This window comes from Doryrhamphus excisus, linkage group LG20 (assembly GCF_037039965.1).
Source record: "Doryrhamphus excisus strain RoL-2023G ecotype Guam linkage group LG20, RoL_Dexc_Guam_v1.1, whole genome shotgun sequence".
In the NCBI taxonomy this organism is placed as follows: domain Eukaryota; kingdom Metazoa; phylum Chordata; class Actinopteri; order Syngnathiformes; family Syngnathidae; genus Doryrhamphus; species Doryrhamphus excisus.
The window spans coordinates 854,371-873,030 of NC_136376.1; the positions used below are offsets into that span (position 1 = coordinate 854,371).

The following is an 18,660-nucleotide window of genomic DNA, read 5'->3' on the forward strand; positions in this document are numbered from 1 at the left end:
ATAGGGGTGTTAGTTCATACCTAGAGGGCTCTAGTGGTGTTAAAAACATATTTTACACATAAGATTGTAAACGGGTTGTTCCATCTACAAAAATATTCCTTTGATAAATAAGGAATCCTGCTCTTTATTAAATGAGTGTATGGCTGTTACATCATACATGAAGTTGCCTCCAAACACCTTCATGGAAGCATGGATGGTGGCTGGGTGCTGTTGGATGCGGTTGTCTGCATCGAGCGCAGCGGTCTTGGCATTTGAACGCGCACCACCACCACCTCTCATCCCATTAGCAGTCGACCCACGCCAAGAAAGGGAGGCGAGAGAGGAAGTTTGCTGTCATTGTTTGGCGCTTTTTTCCTTCTCCATCTGCTCAGCCCGCCATCATGCCTACAGGTCGCTGCACCGTTATCGGAGCGCCATTGCGGGCCTGCAATCCTGTTATGTTGCTTTAAGCACGGCATAAATCATAAATCAGCCTTGCCACACTTGCTGATGTCAGAGCGTTATCACGCCAACGTTATTCAAATGAATATTAAAATGCAATGACTTTTGAGGCTAAAGACCAAAAACGATTAAACTGAAACATATCTGCTCTTTGTTTCATTCAGCTGTTCTTCCATGTCTTCAGACCTGGAGTCGCCCTTGGTTTATAGTGGTTAACTGGTCCCAACTGGTCCCAACTGGTCCCAACTGGTCCCAACTGGTCCCAGCTCTCCCCCATACAGTGTCCCCTCGCGCTACGGAGGATCATGGAGTCGCTGTTTCGCTGATTTTTTGTAGTATTTCTTATTCTTATTACAGAACACAGTTACAGGTGGAGCCTGGCCCTTTAAGAAGAATTGTATTGTGGGAAGTTGAGTGCCTCTCTCTTCCGTCTGCTCTTCCATTGTTTTGTCCTGGTTGGCTGTAGACTACTGTCAATCAATCCCAACACGACATATCGCTTGTTTCTCACTACGTTTGTACTAATATCATCCACGTGACGTAGCGAGGGGGCGATAATCGAACCGTGATGTTGTGAGGGACGGCTGCCTATGAAAATAAGCGATCCGCACCAAAGTACCGGACCAGCGTTCCGAACCCCAAGTCCACGATGAACGCCGCCTTAAAATCGAGATTCCCATGAAACAAGCTGATGTTGTTCATTCCGGCTTCTTTTCTTCCAGCATCTTCAAAGCTCCCATCCTCCCTCCGCCGACCCCGCCCCCACCCGCACCCCCCAAGGGAGGCTACGTTTCATCTGGGAGGAGAAGCGGCAGTGACACTATCTTTATCTAATTAAATCGCGGTTTCGTTTAATTTCCTGAAGGTTAATGAGAAGTTTATCATCCGCGTCGGAGCTCGCTTTGGCACGCTAGCGTCATGTAGCGCCTCCTGATAAGGGCAGACGCTCGCCCACGTGCTTGCTAGCAGCAAGGTTAAACCCGCCACCAGGATTCTGTTAGTACACTTGGCCTTGCTTCGGACCAAGGCTGGTGCCTGGGTGCCTGGGTGCCTGGGTGCCTGGGTGCCTGGGTGCCTGGACCCCGACCCGCCGGCGGAGAGGGTGGAACCTTCTCAGTGATCTTCCAGCAGCACTCAGAGTCATCAAATATTAAAAAGCAAGTTGAAAGAATCCAGCGCTATAATCAGGTCCTCCATACGCTCGAGTAGGCTTGAGATGTGAGCGCGAGGTTGATTTGCGAGCGGTTTCTGTGTCTTCCTCGCCCCCCGGGGTCGATGCCGTATTAATAATCCCACTCTAGTCATGTATTCATTCTGTGGATAATTCATAGCTCTTCTATTGTCAACTCAAAGACGACCATCCACTCTTTGACACCACATGACATCATCACATGACCTTCATCAGCTGAGCCGAGCGCCGCGTCGGCGTCCATTAGCCCCGCCTCTCACCTTCTCTCCGCCGCCTGTGTGATTGATTGTTGAGCGGCGGTGACGCCGCTGATTCCTGTTCGATATCGGTCCGTTGGTGAAAAGTTCAACCTGCTTGCTGTCTGCAAGGCAATTAGCTCAACGGGAACAAGGCACGGGCCTCGCCTTACCGCAACAGGAAGTGCAATAAAGCGGCTTTGTGTACGTGTTTACACGTAACAGATTCCTCTGAGGTTTGCCAGCACCTGATATTATTTATTGGATTTTTCTTTCTTTTAGTCATGATTGATCCTTTTTGGGGATTTTTATTTTATTGTTTTTAATTTGAATTGGGCTGCACGGCGGTCAAGTGGTTAGCGCGCAGACTTCACAGCTAGGATATTAGGGTTTAATTCCACCCTCGGCCATCTCTGTGTGGAGTTTGCATGTTCTCCCCGTGCATGCGTGGGTTTTCTCCGGGTACTCCGGTTTCCTCCCACATTCCAAAAACATGCTAGGTTAATTAGCCACTCCAAATTGTCCATAGGTATGAATGTGAGTGTGAATGGTTGTTTGTCTATATGTGCCCTGTGATTGGCTGGCGACCAGTCCAGGGTATACCCCGCCTCTCGCCCGAAGACAGCTGGGATAGGCTCCAGCACCCACGTGAGGAAAAGCAGCAGAAAATGAATGAATGAATGAATAATTTGAATTGTCATATTTATTACTTAATTTTCATATTTCCTCTTATTGGATGATTAATTTACTTTTATTATTATAAATATAGCTTTTCCAGGTGATTTATAGGTTGGATAATAAGAGATTGACAGAGGTTGCCATGGTGATATGCCCTGGTGGGAGGAGCCAAGGCTGCTCAGTTATGATAAACAATAACCAGGAAACAATACAATACTTCCTGTAGACACCTTCACCCGCGTACATGATCGTCGTTCAGTCGCCTTCATTAAAGATGAATCAAGAGCAAAGCAGCATGGCGGCGTTCATCCCGCCAATGATGTCATGGAAAGTGTGAGCAGCGTGTCGGAGAGGTGAAGTGCTTTTGGGCAATCCCACGGAGGAAACGCAGCATCCCAGTGGGGGTAAACGGATCTGAAGCCGTGCTAAGCAGATGGTCCCTCTTCTGCTGACGCCCCCGATTATGCGGCACCCCGCCCCCGGTGACGACAGGTGCGACCCGACAATGTGACTTACTGGTGCACATGGAAAACCAGTTGCTGTGGTGCGGCCGCGTTCGCACTTGTTGTGTGAACACGTGGTTGCCGGTTCGATCGTCAGTCGGTGAATAGATGTCAACACTGCCGTCTCATCCTACATTTCGGGAACGTCTACTGAAATGGCCTCATCTACGATTACGTAATATTATATTTGTAATGGAATATCGAGGTATACTGCATGTATTTTACGTTCTTTTTTCCTATTGTTACACATTTTATCCCTCCAGAATAGGACAGGCCAGGCCACGAACACACAAGAGGATTAAATAGGTTTCTGTTTCTTCCTGCTGCTTATAAATATGATGTTGCTCATGACGCCAAAACACATCCATCTTGGCCTATCGTCTCCAGCTGCGGCTATCACTGCCAGTAAAACGTATCATACTCCTCACAGCTCCGCAGGGTGTTAGCCAACGTTATGGTTATTCCCGGGAATATTCTTTCTCCATGTGCCCTCAAGGCTGTGGTCGTGTTACTCAGAAACAATAACTAACAATACTCAGGTTCCCTGAGTGTTCTCCACATGAATTGCTAGCAAAACATGGATTGCTGTCACTCGCCTTCCTCGTCTCTCTGACAGCTTGAGTGAGGAGATCCATAAACATCAACCAAAACATGGCAACCCGTCTCTGCTACCTCCATAGGGGCTTCCAAGTGAAGTGAGGCGATCCATGCCTCCGTTTGCTGCTGCAATAATAACCTGTCCGCCCTACGAAGCCGAGGTACGGATGCAGCCGACCCCATCGGCATGCATCCCACCCTGCATCCCACCCTGCATCCCACCCTGCATCCCACTCGGCTCCTCTCCGGCCGTGACTCAGACCTGCTGATGTATGGAGAGGCTGAGCCAGACGGAGAAGTGGAGGCAGCAGCGGACTTGCGGCATCATAAAGCCCGCTCCTTGGAAAACAGGAAGAAGAAAAGTTGAGTATGGAGAAGGTGGAGCGTATTCAGTCCCCACGAGGAAACGGTCTTAAAGGTTTAGCCACCGTGGGAGGATTAAATCTCCGACTGAGCGACAGTCAGGATTTCTTTCCTCAAAGAATCCCAAGATCATTCCAATGTCATTCCGTGGATAATGAGGAACCCGGGGAAAAAAGAACTGACTTCCCGTTTTCTTATCGAGGAAGGAACCCGGCGCTTGGAGGCACATCAGAAATGCTGCGAGTGGGCGTGCGAGTGCATGAGTTGGTCAAAAACACTCGCTGGTGACGGAAGCTTGGCAAAAAGGCAGGAGAAGGTTTATTTGGGAACGATGTGGCGGTGAAGGAAAACGTGGATTACTCTAATACGCGTACATCTTCATTCGGCATGAAACGCTCGTCCCTCGCCTCATGGCGGCTTCACGCTACCGTGCTTTTTAAACATACTACTGCTTTAGTGCTCCAATACGGCCTTTTATTAGTCAGAAAGTACACGTCAAAAATGTTGCTGCCCAAATTTAGCATCGTCAAGCATAAAAACGACTAAATGGACTAAAATACAATTACAGCCATATTGAAATAACGGATGTAGTATTCCACTTTGGTCACTAGGGGTCAGTCGTTCTTCTGTGAGACACACACGCATCAGACCGGAACAACAGGCTTTTATTGCAGGTTCATATGACCTCAAAACAGGCGCAACAATAATAATAATAATAATAATAATAATAATAATAATAATAATAATAATAATAATAATAATAATAATAATAATAATAATAACATAATCACCATAATAACAACGCAGGCTTCTGTTGTGTTGCTAAAGCTGAGGCTTATTTTCGCCGATTATGTTGACTGCATTGGGGAATAGGAGTGTAGAAGTGACTATAGGGCTGTTATATCATGGGCTCTAATCATGTTATAAAACCCATTTAGAAGATCCTGTACACAACTACGAAAGTACCGTATATATAAGTCGGAATATAAGTCGCTTTGGAGTATAAGTCAAGTCGACTACACATCGAGGTCCGGAAAGTGAACTCTCACTGAGTGGTTTGGTCCGTGAAGTACGGTATTCTCTGGACTATAAGTCGCTCTGGGGTATAAGTCGCAGGAACAGCCAACCTATGAAAAAAAGTGTGATTTATAATCCGGACAATATGGTACTCGGGAATCCTACTTTGTGGAATTATGGTCAGGTGTGTAACCGGTTAATAAACAAGAAATGTAGTCAGAAAGAGTAGTCCGTGTACAGCTTGTCCAGTCATATACATTTACTACCACTGAAAGCTTTTCTGCTGGCGTCTGAGAAGGAGAGCTAGCTCCTTGATGGCCCTGCGCCATCACAAGGCAGTTGTTCAAGGCGGGGGTTCGGGTGTGGTTAGGATAATCGCTGCATCGACATCCCGGATGATATTCCATTGACAGCTAGCGCTGCCACGAATAGCTGCGGTGTCGGATGTCAAAGGTTGTGACAGAGCCTCGCCATGGGGTCGGGAACGGCTCGCCATGGCAGGCCTTTAATCAGCGAGGGCCGTAGAGAGGTTACAGGAAGTGAAGCGACGTGGACTAGATCAGGCCAATCTGCAGAGACAGCACTTTTGGCTTTGGCGGAACTTTAAGGAAGACATCATGACTGAAGAGGAAAGGCATATTGCTGACGAGCGGCACTATCCCAAGCACCGCAGTCACGGTCCCGCTATTAGCATTTTGCTAATGTGTTCTGTCCCTGTCGTTTTGGATGCAAGTGGTGATGCAGCAAGTTGCGATGATCCATTAGGAGCGCGTCATCCCGGTGTCAATCAAGCGCCCGTGCCTGGGGCTGGGCTGTCATGACAACCACGAGCGCTTGTCTTGGAGGTGACAGGAAGCTCCGAATGTGACAAACACAAAGATGTCTGCATGGCCTCCACGTATCTGCTGGCGGTCTTGTGTGCTACACGGTCATCTCATCTGTCATGGCGTCTTCTCAGCAGATGAAATGCTAGCAAAAAAGAAAAATAAAATCTGCAAAGATCCCGACCACGGTCAACCTCAGCGACTGAAGCAAAAAGGTCAGATTTTAATTATCTAATAGCAGAGACGAGCGGCGTAAAGCTGCAGCCGCTTCCTCGCAATTAGCTAAGTGATTCCTCACAAGAGGCTCCAAAAGCAAGCGCAGCAGGCGCCGCGATCCAGGCTTTAGGAAAACAGTGTGGAACGACACGGGGCGGAACTCGGCTCTGAGGTCAAAGGTCGCTTGCTTTTGGCTATAAAATGCAAAACATGATAAAATGGTTTAAACAGAATACAATTCTCAAATAAATCAATTTAATCAAAATTTATAGAAATAAATAAATAAATAAATGTACATATAAAATAAATAAATATTATAAATAAATATATATAAATAAAGTAAATATTTTGTCTTTGTTAAAATAACATAAACATCCTGATGTTTGTGCCGCATAGAAATGTGCAACTTTCCCAATTGGGTCTTTTTTTGGGAAGATTCATTGATATTCTTATTTGTGGATTTATTCCTACTAACCTGTCTCACTTTTTAGGAGAACATGTTCTATTTGTTTTTATGTTTTTGATAGAAATGTTTCAAATCAATAAGACAAAGTATCTACAGTACGCATCACGTACATGAATACTGCAGTACAAAGAGACCATGCGTGTGGGACTGAGCCGGTCCAGAAGTTGAGGTCCGGCTGGCAAATGGACCGGTTAATAGACGGGAGAGAAACGCTAGGCGTAATGAGTCACCGCCGCAGAAAGGCTCCGAGTGCCATGACGAGCCCCGACAGGTGGGGGCGGGAGGGAATTTATTTATGGGGCCAGCATGGACACCTGTACCATTTGAGAGCGGTGAAATTGTCCCCCGTGTGCTGTAAATTGTAAAGCAATAGAGGAGGGGTCGATGAGTGGGACAAAAGTGGGACCGCCTGGTGGGCACGGTGGGGGCGGGGGGGCAAATAACCTTCATGTGGAGGCTCGGCTTTATCGCACCGCAAACACTCGCCGACTGGCTGAAAGCACACTCCGTGCTACACTCCTTATTTACTCCTACCGTACAATTCCTATAACCGGCACCTCCGGAAAACTTCCAATACAGTTTCTCAGAACTCCCGTCTTTCCAGTACGTCTTCTACTACAGAAAATACACTTGGATGTACTTCTCAGTGTATACTCAACTTGTCCAGCAAACATGGTAGAGGGCAGGATGCTCTGCTTCAGAATGTCAACACACACGTCGGCCTTTCTCTTTATGAACCGCAGCTCCCTGACGCCGGCAGCACTCATGCAGCCCTCGACGAGACCGCCACCGTGCTCCACTGTCGGCAATACGAGTATCTTACTAATCACTTGTGTTGCCAGCTATTTAGACAATGTTGCATGTTGAGCAAGCTGTACAGTGACTACTCTAGGACATAAGTCCAGTCCTTCATAGTCCTTCATTGGTTCCAGGACCAACACGGAAATTCAGTCCATGTTAACAAATGGAACATTTTCATAGTAAAAGCAAATAAAACCTGTTTATGATTTCCTAAATATGTTTTTTTTAATTATTAGAGCCTCGTAAACATGACATAACACCCCTATAGTCACCTTTACACAATCATTCATTGTTTACACCACATTAGGTAACTCTTATCTAGTCTCCAGTTTTGCAGGCACTCGAGATGGCAACCTAACAGGCTAACAAGCTAGCGAGCTAACCGGTTAGCCTGAAATTGATTTCTCCTAAACTTAAGAAGCGAAAAACTTACCACTTCCACACCACTGAAATGTGGTCAGTGCCTATAAAAGCACCAAATTCTGTGATACATTGATGCGACAATATCCACGACAAAAAGTAGAGGACAGGACAAGGAAAGTACAAAAGAACAAGGTACTCTTCCGATGCTAACATGTATGAGTCTATATTGTGTCTTATTTTGTCTTATGTTTGTGGTGCTAGGAGTGTAAAGTTAACCATAGGGGTGTTACTTCATGTCTACAGGGCTCTAATAATATTAAAAGGTTTGAATGATCTCCCAACAGGCCCAATTGACCATCATCTACTGCACCTATTTCTATATCTAGTACGTGTACATCTATGTCGATGTGCTTTCATCCTGGAAGAAGCAGGGCTGACTTCCCACAGATGACCGATGGCCACAGCAGCCATAAATCCCGGTGACCCGGGCCGCTAAATCACAGGCTGGAACCAAAAGCACAATAACAAACGGCCAGTTGATTGCATGAAGCCATTAAAGCAAACGTACACATAAACACAGCGATATATTTCACCTTCCTCCGCGTGAACGCAATAACATCTGTTACGATAAACATGTCAAACGCCCCCTCCTGTTCTGATGGTAAAATGGCTACTCGAAATGAAGATCCATATCCTGCATTGGACCACGGTGAGGGGGACAGTACCTGCCAGGCTTACTTTGAGCAACGCCAATAAGATGATATTCATAGAAGCGACCACACCCCTCGGCCTCTGGCTGTGAATCAGCCATCAATATTTCATAGAGATCAGTTATGAAAAAAACATGCCTCTTGAAGGCAACCTGTGAATCCTCCTCCATGTTTGTCCGCCAAGGAGACGTTGGCATGCACTTTCACCCACTCGCTCAATCCCCGCGCTGCTGCAGGGTCTCCTCCTGGGCATGGAACGCTATTCATTGGCATTCCGAGGATCCCGGGCCGTGCCGATCCTACTGATATTGATCGGGCTGATAAATGACGGCAAATAACGGATGAGCTGGTGAAACAAAAACAGCTGGGAGAACAAGAGGAAGGACGGTGAGACAACCGGGAGGGGGCAAAATTGGAGGGCAAAAAAAGAAAAAGCTCGACTCAGGTGTTGAGTTTCATTAAGGTGGAGGAAAAGCGGAACGTCATGGAAAGATGGTGGAAGATCGGATCTGGATGCAGGGATCGATCGTTTATTTCCAAGTGCAGCATGGCCGACTTGTGGACACGTGAATGCACCGGTATTTGGTCACATGATCAGAAGTTTGTCAGGTGTTGGACTGCGTTCCGGGCGGGTGCACCTGAAGGCGTGGCCACTGCCAACATGGAATAAAAATGTCCCAGTTCCTGTGCTTCATCTTCCAGTTCCTGAGTGCTTGATATGAAGATGTGTGTGAATGCTCACGAACGCACGCCCTGCTCAACGCATCGATGCAAGAACCTCAAGCATGCAATGATGCAATATATGCAAACAAAAAGGGGGCCTGCAGGACGCGGGACGCCGCCAGTTATTTTCATGCAGCGGGATGAAACCGTTGTCACGACGCAGGAGTCGGGGCTGTTTTGACAGCTGTACCCATGCTGAGGAGTTTGCTGACAGCAATAAATTAGTTCCACACACTCGACGGGAAAGCGTAATCAGCTAGGCTAAACACACACACACACACACACACACACACACTGGAAACACTGCGGCATGCAAACAAGGAGCCATCCTCGTTAAACGCGTAGACAGTACAGCACTGAGTACGAGGAGAGGATGGACACGTTCACGTGGGACTCATGGAAATCAAATCTGGGTGTAAAAACAGGAAGCCAGGCGGTCCGAGGGTGTTGAGGTAAACACACCTTGGAATCCCGCACAACCCTGAGTGACAGCTGTTGTCCAAGCAGGGAGGTGGGCAATCCCAGGGAGCGAACGGGAGCGCATTCACACTCATTTTCATCCCCGTGGGACGTTCGAGGACACGCGGCAAACACAGCGCAACACACATGCGCGGCTGCCAAGACACAATGCACGCTCGCCGCTTCCGTTCCCCTTGAGGACGGTCATGAACGCCGTCGCCGCTAATATCATCAAATCACCAAATATCGGCTACCAGGTACAGCAAGACGACAAACAATCACCACTTTTTCCTTCAAGATTGATTTCATATGATTTGGATTTTCGCTAAAATGCTTACCTCAGCGTTTGTGCATTAGCTCGCTTTTTGGTCAATATCGCACCGAATAATAGCACCCTCCATATTGGTGACTTTTTTATTAACTTCCGGGTATCTGGAACTATGGAAGCCTGTTTCCGCCACTGAAAAAAAAAATCCCAATGGTAAGTCAAAATAATGAGATAAAAAGTCAAAATTTTGAGATAAAGTCGAAATTATGAGATAAAACATCATAATTCTGAGATTAAAAGCCGAAATAATGAGATAAAAAGTCAAAATTTTGAGATATGAAAGTCGAAATTATGAGATAGTAAGTCATAATAATGAGACAAAATGTGGAAATAATAGCGATATGGATATACTCCAACATGGAGATAGCTTTGTAGAAGAGTCACAGCAGCAGTAACATGGATTGTGAGTACATTGAGGAGTACTTTAAGTGTGACTTTACTAATGATGAAAATACTTCATTTGCTGGTGAATTGTACTAAGCAAACGCACATTAGAAATAATTTTGAGGCATGGGAATAATAAAATGGACATGGCTGTTGACAACGTTTTATCTCAAAATTTCGACTTTCTATCTCGTAATTTCGATTTACCATTGCGATATTTTTTTTTTCAGTGGCAGAAACAGGCTTCCATATGGATCACATATATTGGAATGACATGATTTCCCATTTCCTAAGATGGTCCAATCATATCCACGTCTGAAATAGCAGACCCGACAAAAGGTGGGCACGTCTGCACGGGGAGACAATGACCTTTATTTGTTACGGTTAGCACGCATGCGGGGGGGGGCACAGATGTGCAGTATATGAGACGATAGAGGTCGATATGCAACGTGTGGACGGACGGGATGGCAGAGGGATGACCGTGGGCTTTAGGGAGCGTTCCATGTGAACAGATGGTCCCCGGTTGCCGCCCAAGATCCCATTAAGAAAGATGGCGGGACCTGACCTATTTCTGGAAACGAGCATGCAGACCGTGCAAATCCACCGTGCGGGGGAGATTGGACAATATCTACATTTGGAGGTTATAATCCTCACTGTTTTTCTTGGACATTATAGGATTACATACATTGTCGGCGTAACAATAACGCAGGAATCAATTAGTCGAGAGCGGCGCAGAAAGGAATCCGAGGCCACCCGTGCATTTCCCTCGGACGCCGTGCCCTTGAGCACCTAATGAGGTCTGTGGTCGGCGGAGCGACTCAACTGATTGGCTTGTCGGGAGCTCCGTGAGGCATTCGGAGGTGCGGTGGCCTTTCGCCAACATGAAGCCATCTTGCGTGGACAGCTGTCTCACGGGGGCACTTCCTACTTAAGACAGAGTGGCTTCCTGGTGGGCCCACACAGGACTAAGGGGGGGGCCTCTCACTCGACCAATGCTACCATGCCTCGGGTAGCGTACGCATAACAATGGATTCCATTTTATAGAACGCTCCACAGTAAAGTAATCCTGTGAATCCTTGACTCCTCATCACACATCCTCCTCATCTGGGGGTGCTAATCCACACCTGTGGATTACCTGGGGTCATCTGACAGGAACACAGGCGCCAATTTGCGCCTGCGGCCTTTCCGACCACCACCAAACATTCAATCACCAGTGTGGGTGAAGTGCCTTGCCCAGCGACACAACAGCAGTGACTGGTTAGAGGGAGTGAGAATCGAACCAACAACCTTGGTTTTTCTGAAAAACATGCCCTGTTTTCCTGAACCACTGGAAGATCATCAGATGCTAACCAGAAAATGTCACCAAGAAAAATTGTGGCGTACATTTTCGACATTAATGTGAAAACATGCTAACGGGGGCGTGCGCTAACCGAGGTTCCACCGTGATGGGCTCACGGGAGGCGACCATCTTAAAAATAGCAGCAGCAGGGTAGATATAGACTCACCTCCCAGTCACCTTCCTGCTCCGTTTCGCCGCTACAGAAATCACGCACGATTACTTTGATGAGTCCTGATGTTCCAGTGCTCAGCGTTAGCGACGCCACAATGAGCTATTCAATATTTGATGTGGCAACCGCCCAACAGGGACTGGGCGAAAAACAAAGCCACCCATAGACGGGGCTAATGTGAACATCAGTCTTTTCTTTCTTAACGTCCAAAGCACAAAGGGAGCCTAATTGAAATGAGATATACGCTACACACGCTATGCTAACAATGAGAACTCGGACCGGGGGAACAACCAACGTGAACGCCATGAGATATCACACCAGACAGACTGATAAATTCCACTCCGCACGCGCGCTGAAAGAGGCTGACAACATCCAGCGCGTTTCTTTATTGGCGTTTAGAACCCGGTCCAAGCTTTAATGGCTTTCTGCTCCGCTAGCCTTCTTCCCAACGAGGTCGCTAATCACCACAATGAGCCGCTTCCCATGCAGCACATGTCTGATGCTAACGCTTATGCAGCGTGGGCGGATATCTCATTCCGGTCTCATCAGAGAGAAACCAGCGGGGCAAAGTCGAACCAGGCATCGCAGACGACCGGCAAAACAGACCATCGAGCGGCCATCGATCGGCGAAGCTTGCTGGATTAAGTCGAGAGGCTACTGGGCGAAGCCGCTGCCGCTGAATTCAGGGTTGGAGTCCGTCAGCAAGCAAGGGCTTTACCTGGTCGGTAATTGGCGGGGAAGCCATCAAGGTGAACAAATAAAACGAGGATGGATGTTTTTGTTTTGCTGACTGGAGGCTAACTGACGTTCCTGGGATTTGCGTCCGCACTGTGCCGGATTAGTAAACGACGTGCGTAAGTCCGTCGCCCTCTCCTTCCAAGGCTCGTCTAGACTTACCATGAAGGGGAATTTTGGAAAATAAGACAACTAAAAATCAGGAGGATTTTGTGAGGATTTGTCGTGTAGTGATACACGTAGCTCCGCTTCAAGCAGCTAGCATGGGTGTCAACCAAAACACCAGCTGGAAAGCAATGGCTCCTCTTTTCCAGATCTGGTTCTTTTAACCGAGATTGTGATGAGGATTCCAGGATAACTTCACCTCTTCCAGCTCCATTTTCCAAATGTTTTCCATGACTGTAAATCGGTCAATTATTTTCCAGGTCTTCCAGGATGCACGGGAACCCTGTCCTGGTTTTCCACCAGTGCCACAGCTGTAATGAATTGGTTCTTAGTTCCGATGACGAGAAAGCAAACAGTACCTGGGATGAGTAGGGAACACCACCAAGTACGTTCCAGAGGACCAGTTTTTCAGGCATCGGGGAGGCCCCAGTCCTATTGTGTTGTATACTGATTAATCCCAAACAGAGTCTGGACATCTCCAGCATTCCCACCAGGTATTACCATACATCTCCCTATCTCGAGAAGCAAAGGAGCACGACAGCGGCACCGACACGCCCGGCGAGAAAATGGAGGAGGTTCAGGTCTTCATGGCCTGCAGACTAAAACAGCTGCTGTGTCTTTACACTAAACCCGGCTTTGATTTAAAAATCTCTTAATGAACTTGTCAGAGTCAAACTATAAAGCATGAGATTTGTGGGGGCCTGCCAAAGGTGGGCGGCAGGTTCCATTCTTTGGTGCCTCCAAAGGAGGACAATGGCTCTCATTCAGCGACAATGACTAGCAGCATTTTGTACATCCGACTAAAAACCTTTTCAAGAGGATTGCTTGACAGCCATCTTTATTGTAGCCGTTCCGTGTTTGTCAACGAATTAGCATTGAATATAAATAAAGAGAATATTTGCTAGGTAGAACATCGAATGATTTCCTCAATATGATTTTACCATAATTAGAGTCCAGTATATGAAATGAAATAGACATGAGACTCCTGATAATCTGATAAACCAGTAGACCAAAGGCCACGCATCAGTAATGTTGAATAAACCAGTCTACTACAAACTACATCTTTGGGGGGATCAGCCAAAACCATTTTTGGTTTTATGGTTTAATAAGATAAATCGTTTGTGTTTTAAATGGAGCCAGTGAACGGGATCAACAACCACAGGAAGTGTGACATTAGCAGCAAACCATCCCACACTGTTGGCTACGTGAGTGGGATGATGGCCCATAAGGTGGGTCCTCAATGTGGGCCAGATGACCCCCTAAATCTGAGAGACGGGATCTGAAACACCACCAACTGGGGTATGGACTTGGACTTGATATGGACTGGAGTCGGTCTCCTGCGTTAAGAGAGAGCGTTCCTCTAGCTAGCTCAGCTTAGGCACACACCCCCTGAATGTCAGATGCCCGAGCCCCACTACACAGCAGTTGCTATGGTAACCAGCCAGGGTTCTGTGTACACGGATCCTCGTTGTAATTTTGATCTGCAGTGAAGCACTGATGGGAGTGCACGAGTCCCGCAAAAAACACCATCCCACCTACACACACGTAGCGCAGGTACCCGCGCTATCCTGCAGGTAGAAATGTGAGCATCCACAAATGTACACATTCCACCCACATGAGGAGATACTCATTCACCTACACAGAGACCCGGCCGCCATGAACGCATCGTTACATCAAACTCGCAAGGCAGGCTTAGCCGTTCGTTACTAGGCGCTCGGGAAAGTAGGCGATATCTCCTTAAAAGCGTCTGGTTTCCCCGTTGCTGTCTCACATACATTAGCGCACGGCGGCCATAAGACGGGGCTGGAGCTCTCAGGCGGAGGAGGAGGAGATGAAAGTGTGAGACCATGCCAGGAGATGCGGGAGCGAGAGACTCATTTTGTAAATTGACAGCTCCCTCCAGGATCCTTCATCTTCTCCGTCGCCCTCTCCTCTGCTCCGCTCGCCAAGTGTGAGGACGCTTGTCACATTCCGGAAAACCTGAACTCGGTGACAGCTCCCGGATTTGATTGGGGGCTCTTCTCTGTCCCAACTGCCACCCCACGGTGGAACCCCGCTCTTTCCTACGCTCCAGTTTTCCAGGAATAAAACACAAATATGTCTCCATTTCCATACTCTGTACACAATACTTTACTTCCTACTTTCAAGCACTGCGTATTTGTATACCGTGTTAGCGGAATATTTGCTTTGTTCATTTAGCACAGCTGCAAAAAAACGGTGACCATCCCGAATAATTTCACGTTTTTCAAACATTAATTCACATTACCGTCGACAGCCACAAGAGGGCTCGCTGGGCTTGGAGTCGGTGATGTGGAATGAGATTGGGAGCTTGGTGAACTTATGTTCTTTCCGCCTTTCATCTTTGTGGTATGTTGTGCTATGGTGTAGTCGAATACCTCAAGTTCGACCCCAAAGCAACTTCAGAAAATTTGTCAGGCAAATATGGTTTCTTATTGCACTTATTAAATGTTTTGTGTCCATTATTCCATTTGATTGTAATAATATTTGTTATTATGATGTACTAACATGCATGTATTTCTGCTTAAATACACATTCACGTCACAATGACTTGCTATGACTATCTCTTGTCTCCAAAACAAGTCCTCCACATGCTGAACACCTGATTCAAATAGCCTCGAGTGGCTGGGCATGTGAGTCTGCCCTTCATTGTCTCCGTCCCTGACAGGAGGAAGAAATCGCCCCTCCCCTTGCATATCTGGTTTCCTATATTGAATAGTCAGACATTTTCTCTACAAGGTGGTCTCATCTATTTTGATGAGAAATCCTTCCCTGTACACAAGCTGTAGGAAAAGCTACGCTGCATTCAAGTGCGTCGCTTCCTCCCAGGGCCAACCACAGTTGCATCCAGCAATAGCTCCCTGCACAATGTCAGCTTTGCATACTTCCGCACTGGTTGCTTGAGCTGGCAGCGTGCACAGCAACGAGCATAAGAACAGCATGCCACGTAATTGCAGTCGGACTGCGTCGGCCAAACGGACGTCGAGTTTGAGCTACAATTTAATTTCGATTAGCGTTGCAAATCAAATCATGTAAGCTACGGCGAGTCTGGCCGTGGCGGTGAGCAGCAGGTGGGTTGAAGTGCAAACTGCTTAGATGGTTACCGATGTACTTTAGCACTTGGAGTTAACTTCTCAATCATTTCATGGGTTTGGTTTCTTTTTACGTCGTAAAATAATCCAAATGGATTCCCACGAGCTGCATGAGACCTCCCTCCATATTGGCTGCAAAAATATAAACAGTAAGGTCGCTTGCAAGAAATAACCACCATGTTGATACAAATATAAGACGACCCCGCGTATTGCTAATCTGGGAGTTGCCACCAGATTCATGCTAGATCCAACTCGTGTGTGACAAGCATTTGCAGTCAGCTTCCCGGATTCCAGGATTCCCGACTTCCAAGCCTCGAGCTTGGCTTTTGGAAAAAAAAAAAAACACCTACCAGCACTCGGCCGGTGAGCGTCTGAGCCGAGATCATGACGCCGGCCCAGTCTTTGACCGAAGTCATCCACCCCACCTCGCTGGCCGGCGCCTCCTCCTTTTCATCAGGACCCTTTGGTCTGTCCGCTGCCTGGTTGTTGGCAGGGTTGTTCACTTTTTGAGCCTCCTGAAACACAAAAAGAGTCACAAATAAAGCTAATTAGCATTCCAAGCCACCGTTTGTCCTTTTCGACTGTTGGATTTTGAGGAGGTTCTACGTGGAGCTTCAAAATGCAAAACGAAGAAATGGGAGACAAAACAATCAAAGCAACAATTTGACTGGAGAAGCATTTCCGTGAAACAGGATGTTCATCAGCTGATCAAAACCTGAAGAGCACAGCCTTAAAACGTTGGATTGGATGTGATTTAGTGTCAGGTATTCCACCCATCATCTCTTGATGGCAAAGGCACCATGAATGTGGTGGAATGCTGAGCTGCAGAAGCAAGGCCTCTAGCAGGACGCCATATTGCTGCTGAGCTTGGATGCAGTCAGACATCCGAGTTCCTGAGGCTCGTGGAACAAAGCAAGTCAAGTTGTGGACCCCAAAAAATGCCACCGGCCCTGAGCCAGAGGATCCCCTTGGGGGGCCGTCAAGACACGGGACCATGCTCAATAGCCATCAGACATATTACTTGAAAAAGTAGTTTAAAAAAATCAACATGGTGGCACAAAACTTGCCTTTTGGAATTTACAGGAGAGCACCAAAAATGGGACATTGAAAGGTGGAATATAACCTTGGGGGCTTCCAACACTAGTGAGATCCCACCTGAGATGTTTTCCACACAGCACAGCCATCGCTATCCTTCAATTGAACAATAGAGCTTCAGGATGTGCAGGGGTGTCAAACGGCAGCCGCCTATGTGGAGATGTTGCAAGGAACATCTGTCGTGACTGAAGGTCCTGGTCTGTGTGGTCATGACTGGCTTTTTCAACACTTCACAGGGGACTCCACCAGAGGAATAAGCTGGTCCTGTTTGGACCAGCCTGCATGTTCCCTCCGTTTAAATCCAAAGTAGAACATTTGAGGATGGATGTACTAGAACGGGCATCAGTTCCAGACTTCAGCACCTGGATCAACATTTCAACATCAAGCATGCCTGTGGAACATCACGCATGCCCTTGGAACATCAAGCATCTTCAACATTTCCTTTCTCTTTAGGGGGGGGTCTGAGTTTTGGGGAGCTAAGGTTGATGAACAGCCTCGTTCACCACGATCGCTTTTTTACTCATGTTTTGGTCGATCTACCATAGAACCTCCTTCAATATCCAACAGTGCAAAATGTACAAGCCCCCCCCCCCCCATCCTTTCAAGCCTGGTGATGCCTCAGAGTAAGCATCTCCACATTCCTGATTAGCTAAAAAGCTCAAAGGGGTAAGAAGGGGCCGTCACGCCATAACGGCATCCATCTGCTCTACGGCGCCGACGCGTGTGTGCGTGGGAACGAGTGTACGTTAGCTAATGATGTATGTTGGCGCTTTTCATTCCGCACATATGCTTCTTTAAGTTAATTGTTCCTGGGGGTGCAGAGGCTGGCCTTTCCACGCTAACTCATGCATGCCATTGTCGTTCCGTCCTATGGAATGCGTCCCTCTTAGACTCGGGAAAAATGTCAGCGCTCGGATCCATAAAACTGAGGAACGTTTGTAGAACTCTTGGAACTGCAATAACTTTCAAGCTTAGTTTAACAGTTGTGGGGGGGGCATGTCAAACAACTACAATAGAGGTTCACATATACTACTACACATTTACTACTACACGAGGACAAGGACGAAGACCAGAGGAATATGAGCGTTACGAGGCTGGAAAGCAGGAAGTCCCTATGAAAACTAGCATGGAGCAAGTTAAAATGTTCCCAATGATGATTCCAGATGTTCCCGCCTGGACTGGATGATTGGGTTGATGTCCTACTAGAACATTGTTGGGATGCTCAACCAGCATCTCAGAGTGGATGAGAGCAAATAAACTGCATTTTCTATCTGGCAGGAGGAGACACCCACTGCCCCCCTCCCCTCCCCCGTCTCCCCCAGGCAAGAAAGAGCAACCCAGAGTCGTGAGCATGGCCAACGGACACCAGCCCGAGAGGATTGTCCGGTCAAATTGGATTACATTTCATAACGATACGGCAATGGACACAGCTGCCATTTTCCTAATTTGATTCCAGCCCCCCCCCCCCCACAACAATGCCAATAAAGTCGCCCTAAAACAGCCCCACTTAGTCATTAGATCATCTGCTCTTGCCACAGGGTGCCCCCCCACCCACCCTTGGTTAATGTGCTTATTAGTGCTGGGGACTCGTACTCTCGTCACATGACCCAGGTCCCAACTACACACACGTTGTATTAGCAACACAATATTGACAAAATGCAGCTTTTAAATCAAATCAAGTTTTATTATGAAAGTCCATGTCCCCACAAGAAAAAGCCGCTAAAGCTAATACGTGGAACGCCGACCGTA

At 47.3% G+C, this 18,660-nt stretch overlaps 1 protein-coding gene across 29 annotated transcripts in view; it reads right to left on the bottom strand.

The window, feature by feature from the left end:
- kcnma1a (potassium large conductance calcium-activated channel, subfamily M, alpha member 1a) overlaps positions 1 to 18,660 on the bottom strand; it is a 138,745-nt gene that overhangs the window by 86,301 nt on the left and 33,784 nt on the right. For all 29 annotated transcript variants that reach the window (XM_058058622.2, XM_058058608.2, XM_058058605.2 and 26 more), the window contains exon 2: positions 16,167 to 16,331. In XM_058058622.2, coding sequence (XP_057914605.2) covers positions 16,167 to 16,331 — 165 coding nt within the window. The remainder of the gene's footprint in view (positions 1 to 16,166; positions 16,332 to 18,660) is intronic.